The 19,632-nt window shown below is 41.4% G+C and overlaps 1 protein-coding gene across 1 annotated transcript in view; it reads left to right on the plus strand.

Annotated features, from left to right (window-relative positions):
* The window catches only part of WWTR1 (WW domain containing transcription regulator 1), a 78,710-nt gene extending 62,495 nt beyond the window's left edge, over positions 1-16,215 (plus strand). Inside the window, exons 3-6 of the mRNA XM_044288649.1 lie at positions 1,329-1,534; positions 9,266-9,399; positions 9,493-9,605; positions 12,463-16,215. Of these exons, the coding sequence (XP_044144584.1) occupies positions 1,329-1,534; positions 9,266-9,399; positions 9,493-9,605; positions 12,463-12,644 (635 nt within the window). The 3' untranslated portion in view covers positions 12,645-16,215. The remainder of the gene's footprint in view (positions 1-1,328; positions 1,535-9,265; positions 9,400-9,492; positions 9,606-12,462) is intronic.
* The last annotated feature ends 3,417 nt before the right edge of the window (positions 16,216-19,632 follow it).

Raw genomic sequence — 19,632 nt, forward strand, 5'->3', positions numbered from 1 at the left:
CAATGCTATTATTACAATAGAGGGAGGGAGGGGGGGGGGGGTTGGGGGGGCGCGCACACTGGCCCCAATGCTATTATTACAATAGAGGGAGGGAGGGAGGGGGGTGCGCACACTGGCCACCAACGAGTTAACAACAGGGGAGGGGGGGCCCACTGGCCACCAATGAGTTAAAAACAGGGGGGGGGTCTGCCCCCTGCTGCCTGGCAGCACCTGCCAGGCAGCAGGGGACAGTCATGTACACAGTTTTTTTGTATATTCTAACCTGAAGCGTCTCCATCACCATGGGAACGCCTCTGTGTTAGAATATACTGTCGGAAATGAGTTTCACGATGTAGCTCATATCCGACAGTATATTCTAACATAGAGGCGTTCCCATGGTGATGGGGACGCTACAAGTTAAAATATACCATCGGATTGGAGAAAACTCCAATCCGATGGTATAACAGAACTCCAGACTTTACATTGAAAGTCAATGGGGACGGATCCGTTTGAAATGGCACCATATTGTGTCAACGTCAAACGATCCGTCCCCATTGACTTGCATTGTAATTCAGGACGGATCCGTTTGGCTCCGCACGGCCAGGCGGACACCAAAACGACTTTTTTTTCATGTCCGTGGATCCTCCAAAAATCAAGGAAGACCCACGGACGGAAAAACGGTCACGGATCACGGACCAACGGAACCCCGTTTTGCGGACCGTGAAAAAAAACGTCCGTGTGCATGAGGCCTAATTCGTATGTTCATCTGATGGCTTCTCTTACTTAGAAGATCCTTGTAATCTTGGTCAAGATTTGCCTGTCTTCTGGGTAAAGATATATTTATGATACTCCTGATGCTATAATATTTAGCAAGAGAGTATTTTATTTTATTTTAACTGGTTCAGGACCAGACAAAACTTAGTTGTTTTTCACACACATTAATGGCTAACTTTTTTATCTATTGGGCTAACAAAATTATTTATACAGCATTGTTTTGTAATTTACTTTTTTGAATACTTTCTTTTTAATTCTTTAGGCTTAGAAATTGAAAAAAAATTAGTAAAAATATGCTTGTTGCAATTTAGTTATTTTTTTCAGTTAAAAATATTACATTTTCATTTTGTGATTCTCGTTGCCTACCATACATTGTGATCTATCACATGCCCCATTTGGATAACTAGGTCATGGCTAGCCTTAACTCTCACTTTGGAATACACCCCATGATTTCTACAGGTCGTTGTTCCATAAATAATAGTTAAGTACCGGTTTCTGCAATGACAGTTTCCATAAGCATTGTCACACATGAATATTTAGAAATCTTGGACTGACCTGTCTTCCTTCTCTTCTAGTACTGAATCATCAGCATCAGCAACAGATGACTTCCAACCCAGCCATATCCCAACAGACCCACCCCGCCCAGAGCCATCAAGCTGCGTTAATCAACTTGCCCAATGCGCTTACCACCCAGCAACAGCAGCAACAGAAGCTCAGACTCCAGAGAATCCAAATGGAAAGAGAACGAATCCGAATGCGGCAAGAAGAACTGATAAGACAGGTTAGTATGGTTAGTGGTATATCACAAATTCTGACCTGTCCTTACAACTAGGGTCGGAATGGTTCACCTAAGAAAAGGATGGTCCTCTGCTGGCAGAGCTGATGATGTCCTGCACAGTTTGCGGTGCAATTTTAGGGTATCTGCCCCTGCATCATTTTGTTCAGATTTTATTTGACTTTTTCTGTTCAAATATGAACAAATGGACACAGTGAAATTAATGTAAAAAATGCAACATACGAATGTAAAAAAAATCAACATACAAAAAAAAAAGAAAAATCATGAAAATGGTGGAATATATTAAAGGCATTTTCCAGTATTTTGAAACTGATGACTTATCCTCAGGATAGGTCATCAGTATGTGATCGGTAGGGGGTCCGACACCCGGGACCCCTGCCAATCGGCTGTGTGAGAAGGCATTGGCGCTCCTGTGAGCGCCGCGGCCTTCTCTCTGCTCACCAAGCACAGCGCCGTACATTGTATAGCGGTTGTGCTTGGTATCGTGCTCAGCCCCATTGACTTCTATAGGGATGAACACGATACCAAGCACCACCACTATATAATGTATGACTCTTTGCTTGGTAAGCACGGAGAAGGCCGGGAGGCTCACAGGAGGTCGGACCCCTACCAATCAGATACTGATGGCCTTCCCCTTTAAGTGCTTGACACCCTACATATAATTTCTCTAACAAAGAATAGTGCTTATATCCCCTTTAAGGTGATATGAAGAATAAGCGTGCATAGACCAGAATATATAAAATTGTGTGGCAGACTAAATGCAGGAGATAATAACAGGGTGGAGAGGCAGGTCATGGTTCTAATACTAGCAGTGCTGTACCTAAGATACTTTAAACTATGTGAATGAATAATCATTTTAATGTGTAGCCGACACCAAATTATGGCTTGGTGACCTGTCCTGTGATGTCATCAAGCACCATCTAGTAGATCACAGTATGGGTCTTTTATCTGTTGAGCTCTTGATTTAAGACTGCATCATTTACACATCACAAAGCAGCTAATAATGAGGAGGTGCACGGAGTTAGTAGCCACCAGAAGGGCTGTTCTATTGGCTGGAACAGAGTGAATCGTCAGTTTTTTTAGGGACCTCGGTGACCTGCTATTGCACATGAATGTGTGTCATTTGATGGCTGTCGACAAGGACTCTCTTAGGGTACAACCACACGGTCAAGTTTTTGAATGCAGTTTTGGAAGCCAAAACCAGGAGTGAGCTAAAAAAAAAAAAAAAGAGAAGTCATATCTGTTCTTTTCTACGTTCTCTCCTTTTATGATCCACTCCTGATTTTGGCTTTCAAAACTCCATGCAGAAAACTGACTGCGTGGCCGTACCCTTAAGGCATGGAAGAAGAAGCCACCAGCTAGTCAGATTAATTGAGGAAGAGTGACCACCAAACTCACTCATGAGCACTTTATTCTTAGTCCATAATTGTTTCTTCTGATGGACACATTGGGGCAGTTGCAAGCACTTCTTTCGTATTATTAGGTCATCTAAGCATACATTAACATGCATAAGATTTGTTGCAGACAATATCTGTGACTGTCCCATTCATTTGAATGAGGTTTGCCAAAATCTTTCATGTGCTGTAGAACGATAAAAAGCCTTTCAGATTTATGGGACAGACATTTCTGCACCAAATCAAGCATGTGTAAATATCCCTTAACAGAGCCTAATGTAAATTGATAAATCCTGGTGACAGATTTCCTTAGATTAATAGTCAGAAGGATGATTTATATTTATCCCTTGGTTGTTGAGGTAAAACTTATAGTTGCCCCTCGTTAGGCCTCTTTCACACTTGCGTTGTCCGGATCCCGCGTGTACTCCACTTGCCGGAATTACACGCCGGATCCGGAAAAACGCAAGTGAACTGAAAGCATTTGAAGACGGATCCGTCTTCAAAATGCTTTCAGTGTTACTATGGCAGCCAGGACGCTATTAAAGTCCTGGTTGCCATAGTAGTAGTAGGGAGCAGGGGGAGCGGTATACTTACAGTCCGTGCGGCTCCCGGGGCGCTCCAGAATGACTTCAGAGCGCCCCATGCGCATGGATCACGTGCCATGCGATCACGTCATCCGTGCGCGTGGGGTGCCCTGATGTCACTCTGGAGCGCCCCAGGAGCCGCACGGACGGTAAGTATACTGCTCCCCCGCTCCCCACTACACTTTACCATGGCTGCCAGGACTTAAGCGTTCCGGCAGCCATGGTAACCATTTAGAAAAAGCTAAACGTCGGATCCGGCAATGCGCCGAAACGACGTTTAGCTTAAGGCCGGATCCGGATCAATGCCTTTCAATGGGCACTAATTCCGGATCCGGCCTTGCGGCAAGTGTTCAGGATTTTTGGCCGGAGCAAAAAGCGCAGCATGCTGCAGTATTTTCTCCGGCCAAAAAACGTTCCGGTCCTGAACTGAAGACATCCTGATGCATCCTGAACGGATTTCTCTCCATTCAGAATGCATTTGGATAAAACTGATCAGGATTCTTCCGGCATAGAGCCCCGACGACGGAACTCTATGCCAGAAGAAAAGAACGCAGGTGTGAAAGAGCCACGACAAATGTGGTTTTCCAGTAGGTCTTCTTAACTGTTAGGGTACTGCACACATCATCCACCTTTCAATGAAAAAGCTACAGCTGGATCATATCTTGACGTTTTCTAAAGACCCCAAGTATACATAATGGCCGCTTCATCAAAGACTACTCCAATATGCAACCCCCAGTGCTGTTTAATTGTGCCCCCTTGCTGTCCCCGAGCTAATCCCTCACTCCTGATTCATTATCCTTAACGTAACCTGTCCAAAAAAACTGCTGAGTTAGTACTTAGAGCAGTTGCTAAGTAACTGGAATGAGGCGGAAGGGTTTGGGTGTGGAATTCCTTTGGCAGGTCTCTCCGGTCTCTTTTTAACCTGACAGCCGCTATTGGCCAACCCGTCCAGCCGTGACAGCTGCTGTGCATGGAGCAGACACACCCAACTGAGAGAAAATACCAGTTTCAGGGAGTTCAACCCAAGGTTTTACATTTTGCTACGTGAACTCTCTGAATTTGTTGTGGAAGGGAATTAGACAAGCTAAATAATGTTTTTATCCTATAGATGTAGTCCACAACTCTCCAGCAGTTGTAAATCTAAAACCCAGGGTATCAGGGTATGATGGGATGTGTAGTTTTGAACAACTGAAGAGCCCTCGTTTGGAGGTGACTTAGTGATGGCCAGTTCGCATTGTTCGCGGAACTGCCTGCTCCCGGTGACCGCATTTGTTTTCAGACCGGCTCGCGGCACAGGTAAGGGCTTACCTGTGCCTCGCCGGACTTGTGATAAAAGATGGCAGCCCGCATGTGTTCGCTGGCGAACAATGCGAACTGGCCATCACTGGTGACTTATTCCTGGCCAAGTTATGCTTTGTATGACCTCTGGGTAATATGAGGTATATGGAAGTATATGGTGCACTACTGTACCTCTGTTCACTCAAATTATTTATGGGGCTCTCTGTGTGAATCCATCAAAGACTACAGCGAGGAATGGCTTACATTGCAGCTCTTTTTATAGTGTTTCCAAAATTGCATTTCGCATTAAAGATACAAATTGTGGTCCTTTAGTAAGACTGGTGCTTCACGCGACAGTCTTAGGCTACTTTCACACTTGCGTTGTTGTTTTTCCGGTATTGAGATCCAACAGAGGATCCGTCAAAATGCAAGCAAACTGATGGCATTTGTCAGACGGATCAGGATCCTGATCCGTATGACAAATGCATTGGAATGCTGGATCCGTCTCTCCGGTGTCAATGCCCTGCTGTAGGCTGATCGGACATGCTGGGAGTTGTAGTTTTGCAACAGCTGGAGGGCCGCAGGTTGAGGATGCCTGCTCTAGGGCAACAAGCAAATCCTGAAAGGAGCATGCGATTAAAAAAATAGAATAGCAGCTGCTGCAATGCCCAAAATAGAGGGGGAAAAACTTGTTTGAGCTTGTTAAGGCCTCTAGAGCAGTTGTATCTAGCGCATTCACGAGGCAAGTTTACAGCACAGTTCAATGACACCAAGACATGTACCCTGAGCCTACACAGCTATTATTGACTTATAGCTGCCATGCTAGGAACAATCAGAAAGGGCTAGCGTGTGGATGAACAATTCTTAGTATTCCCAGTTTATATACTGCTTAATACCATAATTATTAATGGATTAAAGGTGTGTTACTTCACTGATGTCAATTCAAAGCAAAATTGTGTGTGCCTTTTAAGAAATCTAAGATCTCAGGAAACCACATAACCCTGAACTGTGTGTATGGAACACTATTCTTTAGGTAGCATTTAATATATTGTGATTTTAATAAGAAAAAACTGATTAAGTGAAGTACAGGATATTTTATTTTCCAGCCTGCTCACAAATAGGTTAGCATTCGTCTAGCAAATAGTCCCACAGAATACTTTAGGAAAGTACAGTGTTTGCAATTATGCATGTTTTTTATTTGTTAGGTGATGACTGCTAGATTGGTTGGGGTCTGACTTCTGGGACCATCACCAGATTCCAGAATATGGCACCCCCTACCTGCAAGACCGTGGGCTAAGGGTAGTTAAAATATAGCTGTGCCCTGTCTGTTTAGTCAAGGTCTGTGGCACTGATGAAGATAGCCAAGCACCAATTATTTTTCTTTGTCAATTGGTTCTGGTCTCAGCATTTGGACCTGCACCAAATCTAGCAACTATCCAGTGAAAGGTGATCAGAATACCCTGTTAGCTTAAAGGACATGGCACCCACTGCAAAATCTGTAAGGGTAAGGGATGTCATAGAGCAGTGATTTCACCCTTTAACATATGGGTTTTCACTGCAGGGGTGACACCAAACCGCTACCTCTGTGAATAGTTCCAGAGTAGTTGGCAGCTGAATCTGGCAATACTCATAGTCAGAAACAGGTCAGGGTAGGCAGAGTTTGTGCAAATCCATGAAACAGGTCCAAGGTCAGGGCTGGCAGCAGATAGTCACAACTGTTAACAGGCACAGGTTGGTACATGGGCAGGAACAAACACCTTGGCAGGAATTTAGCAAGCTAGGAACCTTATTGCTCAGGCAAGGAGAGAGAGAGGGCTGGCCAGCAACTATAGCCGAAGCAGATTTATAATTAGAAGTAGCCATGCAGCAGCACACAGAACAAGGAGGGAAGTGGTGGTGGTGGCAAAAATAGAAGTAGTAGTAGTTCATTGAAAAATGTTCCTACTAGAGATAGCAGAAAAGCGATGGACACGGGTTGATGATGTAACACTGAATAGGTTGGGAATGTTTATTGTCTAAAATGATGCCATCTTCTCAGTTCTTATTTCTCAAGCCACAGGCCTATGTGTATTATATTCAATTATATTTATTGATACAGAAGCAGGCCCTGGACATTTTATTGTGGTTTTCACATTGTGATCTCATTGATCTAGGTTGGGTATTGGCTTGTTGGCTTTTATTTGGATTTGTGAATGAAAGATCCATTTACAAGGCAGTAAATTTACTGCACAATAACCAATCAAACAATCTTGGAGGCTACCTGGCTGAAAAGTGTATGCCCTTCTCAAAGGAGTCAGCATACCCCCAAGAAATATAAGTCTTATCTGTGCTGAGTTCCAAATCTCCCACTACAAAAGCTAGGATCTTGCTTTTTTGTGTAGCTGGGTCTTGTATTCTTGCAGAGAGTAGTTTAAGCCTTTGTTAGAAATTGATAGCCATGAAGAGCCTCTAGCTATGTCTTGAGTATCCTTATATAACATGATGGAAAGTTATATACCCTCCAGTTATGTAGCAGTTAGACATTTAGAAAGCTTTCCAGCAGAGCTCCTACCTATAGATAATAATCAAGTGTTTAGGATTAGGCTGGCCATACACATACACAAAGCTGGATTTACATGGCCTGATGTTTGGACCGATTATTGTTCCCAATAATCTTCCCGTCTAAAGGTGCTGCAGATGGCTTCCTTCCCGACAATTGGCTGGTCCTTGCAGCATCTAAATACGCCTTAAATGTATGTCAGCTGAACCTGCCATTTCAGTGGGACCTGCTCACCATCTAGTGTGTATGGGGGCCAACCGACTCTCCCCTGACATTTGGCAATTGGATTTCAATTTCCAGATCCATTTTGTTGGGGCTTCGCCCTCATCCTACTGGAAAACACATGCTTGTACTGCCAAGCCAAGCAGGCTTGTGTACGAAGAGATCAGCAGCTATAGTATGCGTACAGCCAGCCTTACTTAATAAATAATAGTTATTTTGTGTCTTCTGATGTTTACATAGTACGTAGTGAGGTTATTAGAAAAATCATTTAAAATCATAATTCTAAAAATAAAATGTTAAAACCTCATATTTTTGCTTCTGAACAACAATAAGATATATCAACAAATTTAATCTACCTATATAGTACCCCATTTAGGTTTTTTGTGGGGAGAGCTTTTGGTTTGTTTGCATGAAAAAACATTAAACATTTTCTACAGCTTTTAGTGTTTTTTTGAAGAGTTTTCATTGGAATATTTTTTACCTTGTATGACTTTAAAAGAACCTGCCATGTTGAATGTGCAGTCCATTCGTTGGGCAGCTTGTTATAGAGCAGGAGGAGCTGAGCAGATTGATATATAGATTTGTGGGAAAAGATTCAGTATACATTTTAATTTATTGGGAACAGAGGAGAAATCTGCTGGAAGACACCTCTGGCAGAGGCTAAGGCTACATTCACGCGACCGTATGTGTTTTTCCGTCCACAAATTGCGGATCCGCAAAAAAAAAAAACGTATGAAGTCCTTATGGCATCTATTTTATTTGCGGATCCATTGTAACAATGCCTATCCTTGTCCGCAAAACAGACTAGAATAGGACATGTTCTATTCTTTTTTTGCGGGTTTACGGAAGGGACATACGGATGCAGATAGCACACGGTGTGCTGTCCGCATTTTTTGCGGACCCATTGAAATGAATGGGTTCTCATCCAATCCGCAAAAAAAAAAAACGGAACAGACATGGAAACAAAATACGTTTGTGTGAATGTAGCCTAAATACACTAATGTACATGGGGGCCTTTAGTCCCTGGGATCAGCTCACAAGTTGTAATGTATCTATCAGGAATGCTACATGTGTTCTGTTATTTGAGTTGGTGATATCACGCCATACATTATTTAAAATAGTAGATTTCACTCGAGTGGTGCTGAAACAAGTGTAACTATATTATTAAAGTATATAAATAATTTATTAATCCTGGCTGTGCTACCCGGAAAATAAGGTGGAATAATGATGTTAATAAATGCAGTAAGTTCAGACAACGTGATTACAGAACACGTGCAGTGCTAATCTGGTACTTCAATTCATGACACGCTCTCCATTAGTCATGTGTCTTCCTTAGTGTAAGAGATAATGATACATCTATTCTATGCTTTACCCACCCATTGGCCCCAGGTTATTGGGACAAGTGGAAACTAATTATGGCACTTTACATGTTTACAGTTTCATTAATGAATTAAGATTTTGTCTAAAAGACGGCTACGGACTAAAATAATGTGGCTTAAAGCAATCCAATCACCTGTATCAAGCTTAGTAATGCTGGTCAAAATAGACAACTTAATTAAAATATATAAATTACCCAACAGACTGGAAGAAGTTTCATCTAAACGTGATTATTTCATCATCAAAGTAATTTTTTTGACTATGAGAAATCTATAACTGGTGCTCATGTGTCCTACATTTTATATATTTTTCTTTGATCCAGGAAGCTGCCTTGTGCCGACAAATTCCAATGGAGTCTGAAAATATTGCCCCTGTTCAGAACACAGTCAGCCCCCCTACTATGACCCAGGACATAAGATCCATAACTAACAATGGTTCAGACCCTTTCCTCAGCAGGTAAGTTGACTAGATCACAAAGTAGACATAGTGGAGATGTAGAATGTAGTGGACGTACTTGCTAACCTCCGTTCAACCTGTTCACCTCCATAGTGGGCCATACCACTCCAGAGAACAAAGCACAGACAGCGGGCTTGGCCTGGGATGTTATAGCTTACCAACAACACCTGATGATTTCCTGAGTAATATGGATGAAATGGATACAGGTAAAAATCTATGTGGAATTACATTTCTTTGATATAATTTGTGTACTTTTATTAATTTTCTGTATGTTTTCTTTGTGGTCAAGGAAGCATTTCAGAAACATAACAAAAAGACTGGGAGGCAAAATTAAAACATACATACATTGGTACATTGTAATCCATTGATCAAACTGGGGTCTGATGACCACCGTCATTCGTTACTGGGTGTAGAAGTGCAACATTAAATGGTGCATATTAGAAAGTACAACTTGTCCTGCAAAAAACAAGTCCCCATACGTCTATGTGCATGGAAAGTAAAAAGGTTATGGCTCCAGGAAGGAAGGGAGTGAAAAATGAAAACACAAAAATGGAAAATCGCTGCGTCATGAAGGGGTTAAACCAAAAGTTGTTGTTTTTTTTTGTCTCACCTGTCCACAAAACATTACTCTTAAGTGCCTTCTGGCTTGTCCAGGTGCTCTTTAGCAAACTGTGATGGACAGAAATGCTCTTTTTGGAGATCAGCGTCGTTCTCCTTATAATCCTGCTATACACACCATTGTTATTTAGTGTCCTCCTGATGGTGGACTCATGATCATTAACATTGGCTAATATGGGAAAGGCCTTTAGTTGCTTAGAGGTTACTTTTTTTTTTTTTTTGTGCCCTTGTGTACTATTACACGCCTTGCTCTTGGTGTGATCTTTGTTGGTCGGCCACTCCTGGGTAGGGTAATACCGTATTTTTCGCCCTATAAGATGCACCGGCCCATAAGAAGAGGTTTTTGAGGAGGAAAATAAGAAAAAAATATTTTTAACCAAAAGGTATGCTTTTGGTGGGTTTTGAACTAATGGTGGTCTGTGCATGACACTACTATGGGGGGGATCTGTGGATGGCACTGTTATGGGGGGATCTGTGGATGGCACTGTTATGGGGGGGATCTGAGGGGGGCACTGTTATGGAGGGATCTGAGGGGGGCACTGTTATGGAGGGATCTGAGGGGGGGCACTGTTATGGGGGGATTTGTGGATGGCACTGTTATGGGGGGGTGATCTGTGGATGGCACTGTAATGGGGGGTGATCTGTGGATGGCACTGTTATGGGGGGAGATCTGTGGATGGCACTGTTATGGGTGTGATCTGTGGATGGCACTGTTATGGAGGGGGATCTGTGGATGGCACTGTTATGGGGGTGGCTCTGTGGATGGCACTGCTATATATGTGTCACCCACATATCCCCCCCCCCCCCTATAATAGTGTCATCGACAGATGCCCTAATATACCGAAGCTAAACCTGTAGGAGGGTCCGGTGTCATGCAAATGCGGCGGGGCCGGTGCGGTCACTGTACTCCGGCCCCGCCGCTCACTCACTGCTTTATTGCCTAAACCTTTTATAATAATAACTTTAATTGAAGTTTCGATCCCCAGCCCCATCTGTACTACTTACTAAATGTCCTGTAGCAGGCAGAGCAGGGCGGCCGGCCGTAACTCACTGATGTCACGTGCCTGCGCCGCCTACTTTATGAATGAAGTAGGCAGCGCAGGCACGTGACATCAGTGAGTTACGTCCAGCCGCCCGCCCTGCTCTGCCTGCTACAGGACATTTAGTAAGTAGTACAGATGGGGTTGGGGATCGGAACTTCAATTAAAGTTATTATTATAAAAGGTTTAGACATTAAGGAAGTGAGTGAGTGGCGGGGCTGGAGTACAGTGACCGCACTGGCCCCGCCGCATTTGCATGACACTGGCCCCTCCTCCCTCCAGCTGATACATCGCAGTCTGCGATGCTGCAGCATCGCAGACTGCGATGTAAAATGGCAGCATTCACCCCATAAGACGCAGAGGCATCCCCCCCCCACACTTTTGGGGGGGGGGGAAGTGCGTCTTATGGGGAGAAAAATACGGTAATGGTTTGGAATTTCCTCCTTTTGTACACAATCGTTCTGACTGTGGCTTGGTGGATGGTTTTGGAACCTTTTCCAGCCTGATGAGTATCAGCAACTCTTCTTCTGAGGTCTTTGCAAGTCTCCTTTGTTCGTGCCATGATACACTTCCACAAACGTATTTTGAAGATCAGATTTTGATGCCTGTTCTTTAGATAAAACAGGTTGCCCACTTACACATGATTGTCAACCCATTAATTGAAAACGCCTACGTGTAATTAGACCTTCAGATTGTCTCCTAGTCTTAAAGGTTCACATACTTTTGCCACTAATAAACATGTGATATTGGATAATTTTTCTCAATAAATAAATGATCAAATCTAATATTTTTACTGAGTTTTAGGTCAAATTTAGGTAGAAATAGAAAGGGTTCACGAACGTTCAAGCACTACTGTACATGATATATAGACTTTGTCACACTTTGTCATCCAGCCCTGGTTGCATTGTTGTGGTGTATAACGTCAAGGAAACAGCCTTATACCCCTTTACACTTGACTTTTCCGCTTGTGTACCTCTTCCTACCCATCCTTTTAACTGTAACTTATATTGCACATTTTGGTATCAATTTGCAATTTTAGATATATTCTCAATGAATTATTGTTGAGGGTCTGTCACCTGGGACCCCCACACATAGGCCCAACAAGTACTTTGTCCCCTTCATTGTTTATCCAAGCACAGCGATATATAGATATAAGTTTGTCTGATATTGCAGCTCAGTCCATTCTGGTGAACAGGGCTGGAGCTGCTGATTGTTCAGTGCGGGTGAGTGAGACCCATACAGAACATACATTGATGGTCCATCCTAAGGCTAGGCCATCAATTTCAAAACCGGAAAAGCCCCTTTATTGCCAACACATATAAGTCACCACATAAGGGGAACATTTTTCTACAAAAAGTCATCTACAGTTCTTTTTTTTTAATTTATTGCAAATTTCCATCTACAGGTGAAATTCTGGGACAACCAACTTTGAACCTGAATCCACAGACACGCTTTCCAGACTTTCTTGATGCTCTTCCGGGGACTAATGTCGACCTGGGAACACTTGAGTCTGAAGATTTGATTCCGAGTCTGAATGATGTGGAATGCGTGCTGAACAAAAATGACACCTACCTCACCTGGCTGTAGACGATGGTGCTCAGGCTGATCTGTTCCTGTTTTCTTCCCTTTCCAATAACCTAGCTTTATGTTTTTCTCTTGTGGAAATATACGATGAGCCTTCTAACGATTGTGCTGCCAAACTGCCTCCAGCTGTAATTCTACAGATTATACTTGTTTGTGTATAGGATTGTTCCTTATTGTATCACCACTATGCAGATGCTGTGAGACTATCTACAACCTGTGGCATATCTACACAAGGCCATCTTTAAAGTCCTAGAGTCAGACCTTTAAATGGTTTTACTTGTTTAGGAGACTAGGTTATTGCGTTACATACAGATGATCATACACAACATGGGCAATATCCTTTATTTATAACTCTACAACCTGATGCATTTAACCGTTTTAATATAAGCTTTACAAATCATTGTAATATTACAAACGTGCTGGAAATAGAATAACGAGTAGATTTTTTTTTAATGCTAAGCTACCTAGGATGTTCTCTTTTGTGTGTGTGTGATTTTTTATTTTTTTTTCTTGCAGAAGCACAAACATTACGTTTAGAGTTTTTCTTCAGTATATTACTGTATAGCTTTTAGATGGAAAAAAAAAATTCTTCCAAGTAGCATTATGTTCAATAATCGCGAGACACTACAACGTTGACCAGTTTGGTACTAACTACCACCATTATTATAATTTTTTTTTTAACAATGTGACTACAATTTTTTTTTTACTTTTATTTTTAATGCATATTAGATTGTATTGTTTATTGTATTAAGCACTATTTTTTAACTAATTGTAACTGATAAATGCAAGCTTTTTTTTATAATACAGTGTATCTCTGGAACTATCAAAGGGAGTATTTTAAATACAAAATGATGTTTTGCCTCAAGTGGGTTACTGAAAATATCAAAAATTTGGAGGGTAAATAAGAAATCCTTTTGATAAAAGATATATACTGGAGCCCACTTTATACATTGTTACTTATAATGTCATGATAAAAATATATACTATTTTTCTAGCTTCACCTTCCAGCAGTGAAATATTATTTGTTAGCTACAGTTGGAGAGCAGGGACTATCTGCAATATATTGTATATTACGTTGGAGATGTGGGACTGATTAAGCATTGAAAGTACCAGTTATATAGCATAGTCGCAAATGCAGATGACGTCCTAAAAATCCATAATACTTTTTGAATCATTATTATATTTATATCAAAAGACTAAACTTTATTTGTAACTTGTTGAATGAACCCATTATAAAGGCATTATTGATCAAAGTCTCTTGTGTCCACAAGGGATATTCTTTGCACTTACAGCGGGTATATGGGCTTACTCCCTCTAAAAGGTCTTATAGTACAAATGCTCATTTGGAGACCTGTTTTACTTTGGGCAGATGAGGAATGATCCACATTTTAACAGTGCGGTGGCCTGAAGAGGGGTTTTTAACTAGGGCAGAGAAAGATATTCTGTAAATATTTCTAATATTAACACTTTCTGGTACTGTAGATTTATATGAAATAATCTACATTACCGTAATCATAATCCTGTGCAACATTGCATTTCAAACGACTTCTCGACTTCTGAGAGGCTTATCATTTTATAATGCAACATAAGTCATGATGAAGTCCACCCAAGAAGAAAACCATTAAAGGGGTTTTCTGGGAATAATTACTTTTTATCTAATGCCCGCAGCCTGCCTCGTGAAACAAAAGATTCAAACTTACCTGCTCTTCGCCACTTTGGTCGTCTGCACTGTCTCCGGTGTGTCCATGTTCCGGTCCTGAAGTGTTTACTTCTAGCGCAGCATGGGCATGGTCGCTTGCTACACTGCAGCCAATGGCTTTAGTGGTGATGTGCTGCTATGTCACCGCTGAAGCCAATCAATGGCTGCAGCAGAGCATTTGACCATGCCCATGTAGTGCCCGATGGAAACACCCCGGGGACCAGAACATGGACACAGCGGAGGACTGCATCGTCTGGGAGCAGGTAAATATGAATCTTCTGTTTCAGGAAGCAGGTTGCGGGCACTAGGTAAAAAGTAAAACCAGAAAACCCCTATAAGGGAACACTCTGGACAAAACTGATACACTGGTGAAGATTTACTAATACTTAGTGTAAATTTGTTGTCGGGTGATATATCGCTCGCACCTTTAGACCCTCTAGTGTAAGTTTACACCACTTATTTGTTGGCTTACTTTACGCCCGAATCATACGCCTTAGTTTTGACGCATTTTTTATATATGTTAAGCCAGAAAACTACACCCCTTTCCCAGTAAGTCACTCCCCTTTGTCGTAAGTATCAGAAATTGTCCAAAACACTTAATAAATGAGTTGCAAAGCATAAACGCTAGTTTTTTGGGCACACATTGCACCTGAATTCTGGCACATTTTAATTAGTACATCTCCTCCATTGTGTCAAGCCTACTGCAGGACATGGACAGGAAGTACATTACATTGAAAGGAGAATCTGGTGCCTTACAAGCCCCCGCAGACCATGCACTAAGCATAACACAGTGCATCAGTTTTGCCTAGAGTGGCCCTTTAAATATAGTCAATTGATTAGGAACTAGTGACATGAGGAAGCATATGCCTTTCAGACTTCATGGTATCAGGCTACAGTTTTTAATCCCACTGAATTTCTATGTTTATGAGGCTTGAATTTTGCATTTCATGGTTCAAGAGTATGAAGATACAGTATCTCGCTTGCGAAGTTGTTGATGACGTTCTTGACGAATGTTAAGTCAAGGGCCAATTGGTAAATCCTTATCACAATAAGGAAAGGCATAAATGCATTGCATGAGTTCAAGCCAAAGCTGTTTTTTAGTTAGTGCAGGTGGTGATCTGAAGGTGAATAACTTATGATATCAGAGGTAGGTTGTAGACTCGAGTACTAAGTAGCAAATCAAGAGTTACATTAAGTATTGTTATTACGTAGGTTGCTTATGGAAAGTGGATAGTATCCAAAGAGTAGAGAAAGAAAATGTCATTGTGACTTGTGAAATAAAATCCTGTCCTTTTTAGATTGCCATTTATGAAATAAACATTTTGTAATGATAATACATTTTCTATCTTTATTAATTTATCTATGATAAAGAGTTAGTGTTTTACGGCAGGTCACATTCACTTCGAGCAGTGCAGTTTTTGGAGGTTGAAGTACTAAGGAAATGTACTGATGTTGGTACCATTGAATTACAAGGAAGCTGAAGCATTTATAGTCCTGCAATATGAGAGGTCCGAAAATAAGTCTGAGATCATTTACAGTATGCTTGGCTCAAGTTTAAATGCAGTTTGATATGTTTCCTGCTGTACACCAACAGGGACTACTCTACCTTGACAACAGACAGAACAGCACACAAATTAGACAACAACCAAGTAGATGCTGCATTGTATTAAAAGAGTGAAAATGATAGGAAAAGATGACATTTCTGGCTCCGTTTAGCACAATCACACTGTTAGCTGTGCAGGTACTGGACATCATTTTTTTTGTTTTATTGGGTTATTTTGGACAAGACATTTAAGATCTTACAATGTTTGACCACCTCTATCATAAGTACCATGTAAAATGCAACAGTCTCTAATAAAACATTATTTGTGTGGACATCGGAAACTGTTCTCATTTCACCATATATACACAGGTTTTCTATCACATCCAGTTTCTTTCATATCACAGCAATGTTTATAAGGCAGCGGAACAGATATGGGCTGGGGGTAGACTAAAACCCAACACAAAGACCTGTATTGAGGATGGCATACAGTGCATTAGAAAGATGGCAGCTATGTGTTCAGCCTGTCTGTAGTCAACCATATTTTCAGTCGACAAATGGGGAGTGCTTAAGACTCTGTTTCACCCTCTTTATATACAGACTACATTAGGAAGAAAATGAGATATATCGTGAAGGGACTTTATACCAAGGCAATGAGTATATTTCTACCCTGGCCAAAATTATTAAATGTCTTCCATATGGGCTGTTCCTTATATTGGCCATTAAAGCTGGATTTCTTTTGCAAGTATGTACGTGGCTGCATCCCATTCATTTACTTTTACACTGCTTTGGGATGCTGTAGCACTTCATGCTGTTGGGTCAGCAATGCCACTTTTACCTTGCCTGCAGCATTCAGGATGTTTCTGGCTACAGAATATCCTAGTCTTCATGAATATGTAGCAAATGGCATATGCCAAATGTCGTGCCATTCATTAGTCCCTAAGAATGTGTTTTTTTCCTTGAGCAAATTTTTGTAGGTTCACGGTGTTAACATAAGGTCACCTTCTGATAAAGTCTAGTCTGTCCTGTCAGTGCAGTACCATTGCCAATCAAATTAGGAAGTGGCTACCTCTGATCACAGAGAATAGGGTGGACATCACTTTCCTAGGCTGATCCTTGAAATCATTGCAAGTGTTGTGATCAGCTGGCCATACACAGAAGCAGCCGGTTGGTTATCTGTGAAATTGATCGTAGTTAAAATCCCACCAGCAACATAGCAGACACTAAGGGGGCAGTTATCTGCCAAAGTCAGCCAATCATGCTGTACTTTTTATATTTTTGGCCAGCCATAAACAACATTTTTCACCCATACCAATCACACTTCAGCAGATCATTCTCATTACATTTTCAAACTATGTTAGGCTCAAAAGGCCAAAATCAACCATCTGGGCCAACTTTTATTTTGTGTATGAGCACCTTAAGATACTTGATTTCAAGGTTGGACTGGGCTAACCAATAGACACCAAGGACTAGGGCACTGGAAACACTTTTGTTAGTTATGCTAGGGGGTCACAAGAGACAGAAGTGATCGAGTGTTAGTGTTCATCCAAGCTAGATAATAATGAAAGTCTCAAACTGGTAGTTGTGGATTCCAGTACATCTAAACAAATTGCATTATGGTATCAGACTAATGTTTTAAAAAACAACAACTGAAAATTCAGTGATGGCCAGAGTTCAGGAGCTCTGCTTACCCCCAAAAGTTTTAGTTACCTGAATGTGGTGACAGGAGATCCTCTGCTTTGCTCCACTAGGTCATGTGTAGGAAATACTGCTACTACCAACTATGGGTGACCACAGATATGTGGGCCCTTGTTTAAAAGGAATCTGTCAACCCGATTTTGGACCATTACCTACAGTAATACATGAGAGGTACTGTAGATAAGGAGACCAGATCACTATTTTTTAACTACTGTACTTCCCCCAGTTCATCCACTGTTAGCGCTCATGGCTGCATTGAAGTACATTGTCAGGACTGCCGTGCATGCGCACATGAGTCTTCTCCATTATGTTAGAACAGCACAGCAGTCCAGACCGTGTATTTCAGTGCCGCTTTGAGTGTGGACAGTGGTGGAACCAGGGGCAGTAGGGAAATAAAAATAGTGATCTGGACTCCTTATCTGCAGTACTACTCATGTATTATTGTAAATTAACAGTCGAAAATTGGGTGACAGATCCCTTTTAAGAAAAGTGGCAATGTTGTCTATGGTGACAAATCAGATTTTCCAGGCTGGGTATAACAGTTGTGATCTGATCGGTTCTGGGCCCCTTTACACAGGACAATTATCAGGTCGGCTATCTGAAATGAGTTTTCATACGCTTGCTCGTTCCTAGTAGTTGCCCACAGATCACCCAATGAACAATCAAACATTCATCTGGTGAAAGCATCATTGATGTGGACATCAAAATCATTGTTTCTGGGCAACAGATCATTCTGAGTAAACAGGGATCTGATGCCCAGAAACAATGAATCTCTGTAAAGGGGTCTTAACACAGATTTTACCCATGAGGCTGAAAGCGTTTGTTGCATTTGTAGATATGGTGGTCACTGATACAAGTAGTTCTTGACAGCTGAGAAGAAGACCTAAGAACATGCAGACAAGAGATGAAAAGTAAATGTCCACCAGCAGGGGGCAATATTGTATCATTATTGTATTACAGAAAATGGTTTTACATGTGGAGTTAAGCTTTAAATAACTGAATGTGAAGTTGCACGTTACAAATACTATTGTCACTATTTTTTAGCCCCGTGCTGTCTGGCACTACATCAGTGCAGTGTTTTCTTGAGGTTTAATTGCATGAAATGATTTTTTTTATTTTATAACGTAATTTTTAGACACTACAGCTAAGCAGAATTATTCTGTATTGTGTGTGTTTTTCCTATGTACTTTATACTCAAGTGAGTAGTTTGTTTTTCATCTGCATATGAAATCATGCTGCCTATGAAGCCGAGGGCTGCATGGAGGAAACAAATTGCTCATACTTCTTATATCATACCATTTTATCTAAATTAATATCCAGCTCTGCTTCCTTGTTTGGGCAACTATGCAATAAACCCTCCAAAAGTATTTTGTGTTTTAATTTTTTATTATTTGATTAGCATTATGTCTTGTTCTCAAATGAGACACAAAACCTTAAAGGGTACACATTTGCAATCAATATTTTGTACAATGCATCTACAATGGAAAATGCAGAAATCCCTCAAATCGTCATTATTAAAGGCGTTCAGTTGTTTTGTGTCTACAGCACTAAGCAGACTCATGAAGCCTCTATGGTAACATAATACAAACAAAGTACGTGTAGTCTGATCCTCCATTTATACTCCCATCTGTCTTCTACTTCTTGCTAACATATATTTGGTAAGCTAGTAAAAAGAAGGGGACAGATGAAAGCGAGTCTGATGGCAGGATCAGACTACAAACAGTTTGTTCCACATTCCTGGCTAAGAAGTTGGTGGACAGACGCTCTGCATTAAAAGGGATTTCCAGTTTTTTAATATTGATGGCCTATCAATATCTGATCGGCAGTGGTCTGACACCCTGTGTCTCCACAGAAGCTCTGGCGCTGGAAGTCAGCACCTGAAATATACAACTCTATCCGTTATGTAGTAGATTAAGCTGGTTACTGCAGCACTACTTCCATTGAAGTATATGGAGCAGTGCTGCAATTACCAACTCTGTCCATACACAATGGACTTAGCTATGTACTTACGGCTCCAAGTTCCAGCACCAGAGATTCTCTGGAATGTGTGTGGG

This window comes from Bufo gargarizans, chromosome 4 (genome assembly GCF_014858855.1).
Source record: "Bufo gargarizans isolate SCDJY-AF-19 chromosome 4, ASM1485885v1, whole genome shotgun sequence".
NCBI lineage: Eukaryota > Metazoa > Chordata > Amphibia > Anura > Bufonidae > Bufo > Bufo gargarizans.